At 49.4% G+C, this 13,598-nt stretch overlaps 1 protein-coding gene and 1 long non-coding RNA gene across 5 annotated transcripts in view; one reads left to right on the top strand and one right to left on the bottom strand.

The window, feature by feature from the left end:
- Positions 1–13,598, top strand: part of LOC139245695 (uncharacterized) — a 369,717-nt gene that overhangs the window by 246,310 nt on the left and 109,809 nt on the right. The gene's annotated exons all lie outside the window — the stretch shown is intronic.
- LOC139245690 (uncharacterized) overlaps positions 1–13,598 on the bottom strand; it is a 167,945-nt gene that overhangs the window by 15,832 nt on the left and 138,515 nt on the right. For all 4 annotated transcript variants that reach the window (XM_070871250.1, XM_070871254.1, XM_070871253.1 and 1 more), the window contains one exon: positions 13,315–13,358. In XM_070871250.1, coding sequence (XP_070727351.1) covers positions 13,315–13,358 — 44 coding nt within the window. The remainder of the gene's footprint in view (positions 1–13,314; positions 13,359–13,598) is intronic.

A 13,598-nucleotide genomic window follows, 5' to 3' on the forward strand; every position in this document is an offset into this window, starting at 1 on the left:
ACACACACTCTCCCCCTCACACACACACACACACACACACACACTCTCCCCCTCACACACACACACACACACACACACACACACACACACACACACACTCTCCCCCTCACACACACACACACACACACACACACACACACACACACACTCTCCCCCTCACACACACACACACACACACACACACACACACACACTCTCCCCCTCACACACACACACACACACACACACACACACACACACACACACACACTCTCCCCCTCACACACACACACACACACACACACACACACACACACTCTCCCCCTCACACACACACACACACACACACACACACTCTCCCCCTCACACACACACACACACACACACACTCTTCCCCTCACCCCTGTGCTCACTGACCTACATTGGCTTCTGGTTAATCATGGCCCCGATTTCAAAATTCTAATCCTTATTTTCAAATCCCTCCATAGCCTCATCTCTCCCTCTATCTGTCAAACGTCCCGTGGTTGCATGGATATGAAATTGGTTAAGTGACAGGAAAAAGAGCGCATCAGAGAGTCATAGGGGTACACAATGCCCCCCGCACGCACCCCGTTTTTTACCATCGGTATGTCACGTGTCACCACAACTGTCCCCTTCAACTTCAGTCCACAGGGGCACCAGGGAGGGTCTCGACCGGGCCAGCGGCCCCCATGCTGCCTGTTGGTGGCCCGGCCGAACCCGCGGTATAATTGTCGGGCTGACCTGGCAGTCGGCCGACAAGAAAAACATGGCGGCAGCGGCAGTGGGTCCTCCCCTTTAAGGGAAGCTGCACGGCCGCTGCAAAAGGCCACAGCCTCACCGGGCCACCGGGAAAAGGTTGTTTTGGCACCGCCGAGTGGGCCGAAGATTTTCCCAGGGGAATGTCGCTATCGGGGGGTTGGATCGGCAGTGTGCACGGTGATGATGTGTTTAACACCGATCGGCAGCAGAGGGGTGGTAAGGGTGGGATCGGGGCACCGCCGGGAAAACTCGGGAGAGCAATTGGGCTAGCAGCAGCCATTCCAGCAAAAGTCCCCGGCCACTCCACTCCGCAGTGGGGCCGCTGATTTACGGTGGTAACAGGCCTTCAGGAGAGGGGCGAATTTCAGCCCCATAGAATCATCAAAATTTACAGCACAGAAGGAGGCCATTCGGCCCATCGTGTTGGCGATGGCCGACAAAGAGCTATCGGCCTAATCCCACTTTCCAGCTCTAGGTCCGTAGCCCTGTAGGTTACAGCACTTCAAGTGTACATCCAAGTACTTTTTAAATGTGGTGAGGGTTTCTGCATCGCCCGCCCTTTCAGGCAGTGAGTTCCAGACCTGTTATGTATGCAATAAAGGTTCAAGCTGAGTATTGTTTAACAAAGCAAGGTCCAACCTTGGCTCTGCTTTATTTAGGCCCAAAGTGCCTGACTCGCAAAATGGCTGGCCTTTTATACCTGAGCAGCACCATGAGCGTGCTGCTCTGTGTCCTCCAATAGTGACAATAGAATGTACATACATGACAATACCCACCTCTGAGATCTTATCACAGACTTTCACAGGTTGAGACGGTCCGATGCTTTGTGCTTCCAGGTTGACCGTCTCAGTTCAATTCCAGCCTTGGGTGAGTGTGCGGGGTCTGTTGTGGCTGATGGCTGGATGACTGACTTGTTGGGGGTGGCAGTGGCCATGTCAGGAATTGCAAGTCCATTTTTATTGAACATGTCTGTGATGGAAATTCCAGGTTCACTGATGACCCTTGAACCCACTGAAGACTGCTGGTAGGTTGGTTGGTCGTCGATGGTTTCTTCGTCCGACTGCTCTGGCTCGTCTGTGTGCCTCAGCTTTGTCTGATCCATGTGGTTCCTGCAAGTTTGCCCATTCTTGAGCTTAATAACAAATACTCTGTTGCCCTCCTTGGCCATGAGCGTGCCAGCGATCCATTTGGGACCCTGACCATAGTTCAACACATATACAGGATCATTAACAGAAATCTCGCGTGACACAGTTGCGCGATCGTGGTAACCTTGTTGACTTTGTCTTCTGTATTCAACATGATTATTTAAATCCAGGTGTACCAGAGATAGCTTGGTCTTAAGATCTCTTTTCATCATGAGTTCAGCAGGCGAGACCCCTGTGAGTGTGTGGGGTCTTGTCCTGTAACCAGCAGTATGCAGGACAAGTGGGTCTGCAGTGACCCTTAGGTTACTCTCCTCATGCTTTGCTTGATAATTTGTACTCCATGTTCAGCTTGCCCGTTGGACACAAGCTTGAACGGTGCTGACTTTACATGTTTTATGCTGTTAAGTTTCACAAACTCCTGAAACTCCTGACTGGTGAAACACGACCCATTGTCGCTCATCACTATGTCAGGCAGACCACGTGTCACGAACATGACATTGAGATTCTCTATGGTTTCCGTGGACGTGCTGGATGACATGATTATGCATTCTATCCACTTCGAATAAGTGTCCAACACCACTAAAAACATCTTGCCCAAAGGGACCTACAAGATCTACATGGATCCTGGACCAAGGTTTGGATGGCCATGACCACAGACTCAGCGGCGATTCCGCTGGTGCTTTGCTGAGCTGCATGCAGATGTTGCACTGATGCATGCATGCTTCCAGCTCAGAATCAATTCCTGGCCACTATACGTGGGACCTGGCGATGGCCTTCATCATCACTCTACCAGGATGTGTGCTGTGTAACTCACGCACAAACTTCTCGCTCCCTTTTTTGGGCATTACAATGCGATTGCCTCACAATATGCAATCTGCTTGAATAGACAGTTCGTCCTTGCGATGAATGTACGGTTTGGCCTCCTCGCACATTTGCTTAGGTATGGCAGACCAATCCCCTTTGAGGATGCAACCCTTTACCACCAATAAAATCAGGTCCTGGCTGTTCCAGGTCTTAACTTGTTGAGCCGTGACAGGGGTTCCTTCACTCTCAAAAGCATCCATGATTAACATTAAATCCGCTGGTTGTGGCGTTTCCACCTCCGGTGTGGGCAACGGCAACCGGCTCAAAGCATCGGCACAATTCTCTGTGCCAGGTCTGGGGCGAATGATTTAATCATAGGCAGATAATGTCAGCGCCCACCTTTGGATGCAGGATGAAGCATTGATACCTTTGCTCTCGGAAAACAACAAAATGGGCGGCTTGTGATCGATCTCTAATTCGAACCTCAGACCAAACAGGTATTGATGCATCTTTTTAACACCGTACAACACGCTAAAGCTTCTTTTTCGCCCATGCCGTAGGCTCTTTTTGCTTTGGACAAACTTTTGGATGCATATGCGACAGGTTGAAGTTTCCCCGACTCATTGGCTTGTTGGAGTACGCAACCAATTCCATATGACGATGCGTCACAGGCCAAAACTAAACGCTTACATGGGTCATAATGTACCAGCAGCTTGTTCGAGCAAAGCAGATTGGTGGCTTTCTCACAAGCTCTGTCTTGCGATGTGCCCCACACCCAGTTGTTGCCTTTTCTCAATAGCATGTGCAGTGGTTCCAGTACTGTGCTCAATTTAGGTGGGAAGTTACCAAAGTAGTTGAGTAGGCCCAGGAACAAATGCAGCTCCATCACATTCTGCGACTTGGGTACATTCTTGATGGCCTTGGTTTTCACGTCAGTAGGTCTGATGCCATCAACAGCGATTTTCCTCCCGAGGAATTCGACCTCCGGTGTCATGAAGACGCACTTCGAGCATTTCAGTCTGAGTACCACTCTATCCAAATGCAATAGAACCTCTTCCAGGTTGTTCAGATGTTCCTTGGAGTCACGACCGGTGATCAGGATGTCATCTTGAAACACGACGGTTCTGGGAACGGACTTCAGTAGACTTTCCATATTCCTCTAGAATATTGCTGCAGCCGAGTGAATTCCAAACGGGCACCTGTGGTAAATAAACAGTCCTTTGTGCGTGTTAATGCACATCAGTCTCTTCGGTGTCTCGACCAACTCCTGCATCATATCGGCCGACGTCAAGTCCAGTTTTGTGAACGACTTCCCTCCAGCTAGCATCGCAAACAAGTCATCAGCCTTTGGTAACGGGTACTGATCTTGTTTCAAAACCCTGTTGATCGCAGCCTTGTAGTCTCCACAGATTCTGACTGTGCCATCACTTTTCAGCACAGGAACAATGGGGCTGGCTCATTCATTAAATTTGACCGGTGATATGATCCCTTCACGCCGGAGTCTGTCCAGTTCAATTTCGACCTTCTCCCTCATCAGATACGGCACTGCCCGAGCTTTATGATGGACAGGTATTGCATCTGAGTCCAGGTGGATCTGCACCTTGGCTCCTGTGAAGTTACCGATACCCGGTTCAAACAGCGAGGGGAACTAGCTCAATACTTGGTCACATGTATCTTCCTCCGATGACAACGCCTTTATGTCGTTCCAGTCGCATCTGATTTTCTCCAACCAGCTCCTGCCGAGCAGCGTTGGGCCATTGCCTGGAACAATCCACAGCGGTATCTCGTGAACCGCACCGTTATATGACACATTAATTTGAGCATTGCCAATCACCTTTATCAGTTCTTTGGTGTACGTGTGCAGCTTGGTGTTAACAGGGCTCAGCTTGGGCCTCACAGTCTTAGTATCTCACAGCTTATTACATGCCCTCTCGTTCATGATCGATTGACTCGCCCCCGTGTCCAGTTCCATCGATACCGGTATCCCATTAAACTTCAGATTAATCAACATTGGTTTACTCTTGGTTATGAAAGAGTACAGTCCATACACTTCCTCCTCTGGCATCTTGGATTGTGTATCCGGATCAGCGCTAGTCTGACTCTCATCCTCCACATGGTGTGTCGCAGCTCACTTGCTCATCTGCGGACACTTGCGCTGGAGATGCCCCACTCTCAGACAACCTTTGCAACTATATTGCTTAAATCGGCACTGCTGGTGCCGATGATTTCCCCCACAACGCTAACACGGAGAAGTCGGATAAATTCCCGCTGGCGGACTTTGGGCAGCCACAGGTTTCGTGAACGCAGCCAGATAGGCCCTGCCATGTGCCGCTCTGCCGAACACCGAATCAATCGCATTTACAGTACCTGAGGAGGTTTCGTTCTTCACCGATATTTGCTTTAGACTCCTGTCCATCATCGACTGCGTCGGAGGTGCGTGGAGAGGCCTATAAAAGGCACAGCAGGGAGTCCGGGGCCCAGCGTCGAGGAGGTGCGTGGAGAGGCCTATAAAAGGCACAGCAGGGAGTCCGGGGCCCAGCGTCGAGGAGGTGCGTGGAGAGGCCTATAAAAGGCACAGCAGGGAGTCCGGGGCCCAGCGTCGAGGAGGTGTGTGGAGAGGCCTATAAAAGGCACAGCAGGGAGTCCGGGGCCAGCGTCGAGGAGGTGCGTGGAGAGACCTATAAAAGGCACAGCAGGGAGTCCGGGGCCCAGTGTCGAGGAGGTGCGTGGAGAGGCCTATAAAAGGCACAGCAGGGAGTCCGGGGCCCAGCGTCGAGGAGGTGCGTGGAGAGGATATAAAAGGCACAGCAGGGAGTCCGGGGCCAGCGTCGAGGAGGTGCGTGGAGAGGCCTATAAAAGGCACAGCAGGGAGTCCGGGGCCCAGCGTCGAGGAGGTGTGTGGAGAGGCCTATAAAAGGCACAGCAGGGAGTCCGGGGCCAGCGTCGAGGAGGTGCGTGGAGAGGCCTATAAAAGGCACAGCAGGGAGTCCGGGGCCCAGTGTCGAGGAGGTGCGTGGAGAGGCCTATAAAAGGCACAGCAGGGAGTCCGGGGCCCAGCGTCGAGGAGGTGCGTGGAGAGGCCTATAAAAGGCACAGCAGGGAGTCCGGGGCCCAGCGTCGAGGAGGTGCGTGGAGTGGCCTATAAAAGGCACAGCAGGGAGTCCGGGGCCCAGCGTCGAGGAGGTGCGTGGAGTGGCCTATAAAAGGCACAGCAGGGAGTCCGGGGCCCAGCGTCGAGGAGGTGCGTGGAGAGGCCTATAAAAGGCACAGCAGGGAGTCCGGGGCCCAGCGTCGAGGAGATGCATGGAGAGGCCTATAAAAGGCACAGCAGGGAGTCCGGGGCCCAGCGTCGAGGAGGTGCGTGGAGAGGCCGAAAAAAGGCGGGACTTGTGCAGCTACAGGGTGAAGGCAAAAAAGTAGTAGAAAGAAATCAAAAGGTGACGTCACAGCCAAGAGGGTAAGTGATTGGCTGGTGATTGGTGAGTAGTTTTTCTTTTTTCTCTTCTATATCAGTGAGTAACTTTTAACATTGTTGTTGCCAATTTAAGTGTATCTAAGGGTTAAGTCATGGCAGGAGAGCTCGGTCGGGTGTTATGCTCCTCCTGTACCATGTGGGAACTCAGGGACGACACCAGTGTCCCTGACGACTATATGTGCAGGAAGTGTGTCCACCTCAAGCTCCTGACGGTCCGCGTTGCGGAGTTGGAGCTGAGGGTGGATTCACTCTGGAGCATCCACGATGCTGAGATTGACGTGAGTATCACGTGTAGCGAGTTGGTCGTACCGCAGGGAAAGGGTCCACAGCCAGATAGGGAATGGAAGACCAACAGGAAGAGCAGTGCAAGGAAGGTAGTGCAGGAGTCCCCTGTGGTCATCCCCCTGCAAAACAGATACACTGCTTTGGGTACTGTTGAGGGGGATGACTCATCAGGGGAGGGCAGCAGCAGCCAAGTTCATGGCACCATGGCTGGCTCTGCTGCACAGGAGGGCAGGAAAAAGAGTGGGAGAGCTATAGTGATTGGGGATTCAATGGTGAGGGGAATAGATAGGCGTTTCTGCGGCCGCAACCGAGACTTCAGGATGGTATGTTGCCTCCCTGGTGCAAGGGTCAAGGATGTCTCGGAGCGGGTGCAGGACATTCTAAAAAGGGAGGGAGAACAGCCAGTTGTCGTGGTGCACATTGGTACCAACGACATAGGTAAAAAAAAGGGATGAGGTCCTACGAAACGAATTTAAGGAGCTAGGAGCTAAATTAAAAAGTAGGACCTCAAAAGTAGTAATCTCGGGATTGCTACCAGTGCCACGTGATAGTCAGAGTAGGAATCGCAGGATAGCGCAGATGAATACGTGGCTTGAGCAGTGGTGCAGCAGGGAGGGATTCAAATTCCTGGGGCATTGGAACCGGTTCTGGTGGAGGTGGGACCAGTACAAACCGGACAGTCTGCACCTGGGCAGGACCGGAACCAATGTCCTAGGGGGAGTGTTTGCTAGTGCTGTTGGGGAGGATTTAAACTGATATGGCAGGAGGATGGGAACCAATGCAGGGAGACAGAGGGAAACAAAAAGGAGGCAACAGCAAAAGACAGAAAGGAGATGAGGAAAAGTGGAGGGCAGAGAAACCCAAGGCAAAGAACAAAAAGGGCCACTGTACAGCAAAATTCTAAAAGGACATAGGGTGTTAAAAGAACAAGCCTGAAGGCTTTGTGTCTTAATGCAAGGAGTATCCGCAATAAAGTGGATGAATTAACTGTGCAAATAGATGTTAACAAAAATGATGTGATTGGGATTACGGAGACGTGGCTCCAGGATGATCAGGGCTGGGAACTCAACATCCAGGGGTATTCAACATTCAGGAAAGATAGAATAAAAGGAAAAGGAGGTGGGGTAGCATTGCTGGTTAAGGAGCAAATTAAGGCAATAGTTCGGAAGGACATTAGCTTGGATGATGTGGAATCTATATGGGTAGAGCTGCAGAATACCAAAGGACAAAAAACGTTAGTGGGAGTTGTGTACAGACCTCCAAACAGTAGTAGTGATGTTGGGGAGGGCATCAAACATGAAATTAGGGGTGCGTGCAATAAAGGTGCAGCAGTTATAATGGGTGACTTTAATATGCACATAGATTGGGTTAACCAAACTGGAAGCAATACGGTAGAGGAGGATTTCCTGGAGTGCATAAGGGATGGTTTTTTAGACCAATATGTCGAGGAACCAACTAGGGGGGAGGCCATCTTAGACTGGGTGTTGTGTAATGAGAGAGGATTAATTAGCAATCTCGTTGTGCGAGGCCCCTTGGGGAAGAGTGACCATAATATGGTGGAATTCTGCATTAGGATGGAGAATGAAACAGTTAATTCAGAGACCATGGTCCAGAACTTAAAGAAGGGTAACTTTGAAGGTATGAGGCGTGAATTGGCAAGGATAGATTGGCGAATGATACTGAAGGGGTTGACTGTGGATGGGCAATGGCAGACATTTAGAGACCGCATGGATGAACTACAACAATTGTACATTCCTGTCTGTCGTAAAAATAAAAAAGGGAAGGTGGCTCAACCGTGGCTATCAAGGGAAATCAGGGATAGCATTAAAGCCAAGGAAGTGGCATACAAATTGGCCAGAAATAGCAGCGAACCCGGGGACTGGGAGAAATTTAGAACTCAGCAGAGGAGGACAAAGGGTTTGATTAGGGCAGGGAAAATGGAGTACGAGAAGAAGCTTGCAGGGAACATTAAGACGGATTGCAAAAGTTTCTATAGATATGTAAAGAGAAAAAGGTTAGTAAAGACAAACGTAGGTCCCCTGCAGTCAGAATCAGGGGAAGTCATACGGGGAACAAAGAAATGGCGGACCAATTGAACAAGTACTTTGGTTCGGTATTCACTGAGGAGGACACAAACAACCTTCCGGATATAAAAGGGGTCGGAGGGTCTAGTAAGGAGGAGGAACTGAGGGAAATCCTTATTAGTCGGGAAATTGTGTTGGGGAAATTGATGGGATTAAATCCCCAGTGCCTGATGGACTGCATCCCAGAGTACTTAAGGAGGTGGCCTTGGAAATAGTGGATGCATTGACAGTCATTTTCCAACATTCCATTGACTCTGGATCAGTTCCTATGGAGTGGAGGGTAGCCAATGTAACCCCACTTTTTAAAAAAGGAGGGAAAGAGAAAACAGGGAATTACAGACCGGTCAGCCTGACATCGGTAGTGGGTAAAATGATGGAATCAATTATTAAGGATGTCATAGCAGTGCATTTGGAAAGAGGTAATATGATAGGTCCAAGTCAGCATGGATTTGGAAAGGGAAATCATGCTTGACAAATCTTCTGGAATTTTTTGAGGATGTTTCCAGTAGAGTGGACAAGGGAGAACCAGTTGATGTGGTATATTTGGACTTTCAGAAGGCTTTCGACAAGGTCCCACACAAGAGATTAATGTGCAACGTTAAAGAACATGGGATTGGGGGTAGTGTGCTGACATGGATTGAGAACTGGTTGTCAGACAGGAAGCAAAGAGTAGGAGTAAATGGGTACTTTTCAGAATGGCAGGCAGTGACTAGTGGGGTACCGCAAGGTTCTGTGCTGGGGCCCCAGCTGTTTACACTGTATATTAATGATTTAGACGAGGGGATTAAATGTAGTATCTCCAAATTTGCAGATGACACTAAGTTGGGTGGCAGTGTGAGCTGCAAGGAGGATTCTATGAGGCTGCAGAGCGACTTGGATAGGTTAGGTGAGTGGGCAAATGCATGGCAGATGAAGTATAATGTGGATAAATGTGAGGTTATCCACTTTGGTGGTAAAAACAGAGAGACAGACTATTATCTGAATGGTGACAGATTAGGAAAAGGGGAGGTGCAAAGAGACCTGGGTGTCATGGTACATCAGTCATGGAAGGTTGGCATGCAGGTACAGCAGGCGGTTAAGAAAGCAAATGGCATGTTGGCCTTCATAGCGAGGGGATTTGAGTACAAGGGCAGGGAGGTGTTGCTACAATTGTACAGGGCCTTGGTGAGGCCACACCTGGAGTATTGTGTACAGTTTTGGTCTCCTAACCTGAGGAAGGACATTCTTGCTATGGAGTGCAGCGAAGGTTCACCAGACTGATTCCCGGGATGGCGGGACTGACCTATCAAGAAAGACTGTATCAACTGAGCTTGTAATCACTGGAGTTCAGAAGAATGAGAGGGGACCTCATAGAAACGTTTAAAATTCTGACGGGGTTAGACAGGTTAGATGCAGGAAGAATGTTCCCAATGTTGGGGAAGTCCAGAACCAGGGGACACAGTCTAAGGATAAGAGGGAAGCCATTTAGGACCGAGATGAGGAGGAATTTCTTCACCCAGAGAGTGGTGAACCTGTGGAATTCTCTACCACAGAAAGTTGTTGAGGCCAATTCACTAAATATATTCAAAAAGGAGTTAGATGAAATCCTTACTACTAGGGGAATCAAGGGGTATGGTGAGAAAGCAGGAATGGGGTACTGAAGTTGCATGTTCAGCCATGAACTCATTGAATGGCGGTGCAGGCTAGAAGGGCCAAATGGCCTACTCCTGCACCTATTTTCTATGTTTCTATGTTTCTATGTTTCTATGATACATGATTGAGCGATCTGGATGGCCCTTTTTAAATCCAACTCCTCCACTGCCAGAAGTTTGTGCAGGATCACCTCGTGGTTGATACTGAGAACAAAGAAGTCCCGCAGCATGTCTGCCAACACCTTCCTGAACTTACACGGTCCCGCTAGACGTCTCAGGTCAGCAACGAATTCCGCCGTGCTCTGGCCCTCCGATCGAACGTGTGTATAAAACCTGTATCTCGAGATGATGATGCTGTCGTCTGGCTTGAGGTGCTCCCGTACCAATGTACGCAACTACTCGTACGTTTTCTCTGTTGGATCACTAGGCATGAGTAGATTCTTTATCAGACCACAGATCTTTGAACCGTACACAGTGAGGAACACAGCTAGGCGCCGATCTGCATCGTTGACCCACTTCATTTTGTTGGCCATGAAGTACTGGTTCAAATGGCTCACAAAGTCTGCCCAATCTTCTCCCTCCACGACTTGCTCTAAAAATCCAATCGTGTTCATTTTGCAAACAAAGGTTCTTGTATTCTTGTCGCCAAATGTAATGTATGGAATAAAGGTTCAAGCTGAGTACTGTTTAACTAAGCAAGGTACAACCTTGGCTCTGTCTTATTTAGGCTCAAAGTGCCTGACTCTCAAAATGGCTGGCCTTTTATACCTGAGCAGCACCATGAGCGTGCTGCTCAGTGGTCTCCAACAATGACGCCATCTGGTGGCTACAAACAGAATGACTTGGACGTGGGTGCACAGGGCACAATTTCAAAATGTACAGATGACACAATATCTGGAAGTACAGTGAACAGTGAGGAGGATAGTGACAGACCAGGAAGACATAGACAGGCTGGTGAAATGGGCGGACAGGTCGCTGATTAACACAGAAAAGTGTGAAGTGATACATTTTGATCAGAAGAATGAGGAGAGGAAATATAAACTAAAGGGTACAATCCTGAAGTGGGTGCATGAACAGAGAGACCTGGGGGTACATGAGCACAAATCGTTGAAGGTGGCAGGATGAGAAAGTGGTTAAAAAAGTATTTGGCATCCTGGGCTTCATAAATAGAGGCATAGAGTACAAAAGCAGGGAAGTTATGGTGAACCTTTATAAAACACTGGTTCGGCCTCAACTGGAGTATTGTGTCCAATTCTGGGCACCACACTTTAGGAAGGATGTGAAGGCCTTCGAGAGGGTGCAGAAAATATTTACAAGAATGTTCCAGGGATGAGGGACTTCAGTTACATGGACAGACTGGAGAAACTGGGGTTGTTCTCCTTGGAGCAGAGAGGATTGAGAGGAGATCTGAGAGAGGTGATCAAAATCATGAGGGGTCCAGACAGAGTAGATAGAGAGAAACTGTTCCCATTGGTGGAAGGGTCGGGAACCAGAGGTCACAGATTTAAGATGATTGTCAGAAGAACCAATGAGGTAAAACCTATTGACGCAGCGAGTGGTTATGATCTGGAATGCAGTGCCTGAAAGCTTGGTGGAGGCAGATTCAATCGTAGCTTTCAGAAGGGAATAGGTCAGTCCCCGAAGGGAACAGGTTTACAGGGCTACGGGGAGAGGGCGGGAGAGAGGGACTCACTGAAGTGCTCTTACAGAGAGCCAGCACGGGCTCGATGGGCCGAATGGCCTCCCTCTGTGCTGTAACCATTCTAGGATTCTATTCTATGGTTCTAATTAAATAAATCTGCAATAAAAATCTAGTATCAGTAATGGTGACCATGAAACTACCAGATTCTGGTTCCCCAATGTCCTTTAGGGAATGAAATCTGGCCAATATGTGACTCCAGACCACAGCAATGTGGTTGAGTTCTAACTGCCCTCTGACATGACCGAGCAAGACACACAGTTGTAACAAACTGCGACCAAGAAATATACTCACTGTGGGAGTAGCATCACCTCACGGGCTGCACCTTCCCAAGGGCAATAAATGCTCTTTGTGAATGATTAAAAAACCATCGGCCATCTCTGGCCACCTGCTGCAGACACTCTCACCCTGACTTTATCACTTCAAGACTCGACTATTGCAGTGCTTTCCTGGTTGGCCTCACATCCTCCATCCAACATAAACTTTAGCTCATCCATAACTCTGCTTGCCTATCCTACACTGCGTCACTCCCCACATACACTGCGTCACTCCCCACACACACACACTCCCCACACACACACACTCCCCACACACACACACTCCCCACACACACACACTCCCCACACACACACACTCCCCACACACACACACTCCCCACACACACACACTCCCCACACACACACACTCCCCACACACACACACCCCATACACATACACACACTCCCCACACACACACACTCCCCACGCGCGTGCACACTCCCCAAACATACATTCCCCCCCCACACACACACTCACACTCCCCGCACACACACACACACTCCCCGCACACACACACACTCCCCGCACACACACACCCCATACACACACACACCCCATACACACACACACACTCTCCACACACACACACTCCCCACTCGCGTGCACACTCCCCAAACATACACTCCCCCCCTCCCCCCACACACACACACACACACCCACACACACTGTGTCGTTCCCCATACACACTGTGTCACCCCCCACACACACACTCCCCACACACACTGCGTCGCTCCCCACGTGTACTACATCATGAGTCCGGTTTGTGTGGTATAAATCTCAGTACAACACATCCCTCACTGGACACTAAACATCAACATTGCTGAGAGAGGTGGCAAGAATTGAAGTAGAAATTGTTCCAGTGGTGAGCTCTGTTCCAAGTCTGAGGGTGAGGCACATTAGTGATGCCCGACAGAGGGAGCTTTACTCCACAGCTGACTCTCCTATATCTTCACCAGCTTGATGCAGCTATTGAGTGCTTGAAATGGGAAAGTGTTCCATTTTTCAGAGATAACAATAAGTAGAAGATTCATCCGATTGATTTTTAGAAACATCACAAAACAATAAATATTATTCGGACTAATCAGCGGAATGAGTAATGAATTGGGTTTCTTACCACTGACTGTTGCATACACCGTGTTAAACTCTCCAGCGGGGGGCCTAGGGAGATGGTGCAGAAACAGAAAGTCAATGATTCATTTACAGCATAAATATCAGTGAATGTTTCTGTACAACTTCACACTGGCACTGCTGTGAGCATAAATATCAGTGAATGTTTCTGTACAACAACTTCACACTGGCACTGCTGTGAGCATAAATATCAGTGAATGTCTCTGTACAACTTCACACTGGCACTGCTGTGAGCATAAATATCAGTGAATGTTTCTGTACAACAACTTC

Source organism: Pristiophorus japonicus, unplaced genomic scaffold (genome assembly GCF_044704955.1).
Source record: "Pristiophorus japonicus isolate sPriJap1 unplaced genomic scaffold, sPriJap1.hap1 HAP1_SCAFFOLD_231, whole genome shotgun sequence".
Classification (NCBI taxonomy): domain Eukaryota; kingdom Metazoa; phylum Chordata; class Chondrichthyes; family Pristiophoridae; genus Pristiophorus; species Pristiophorus japonicus.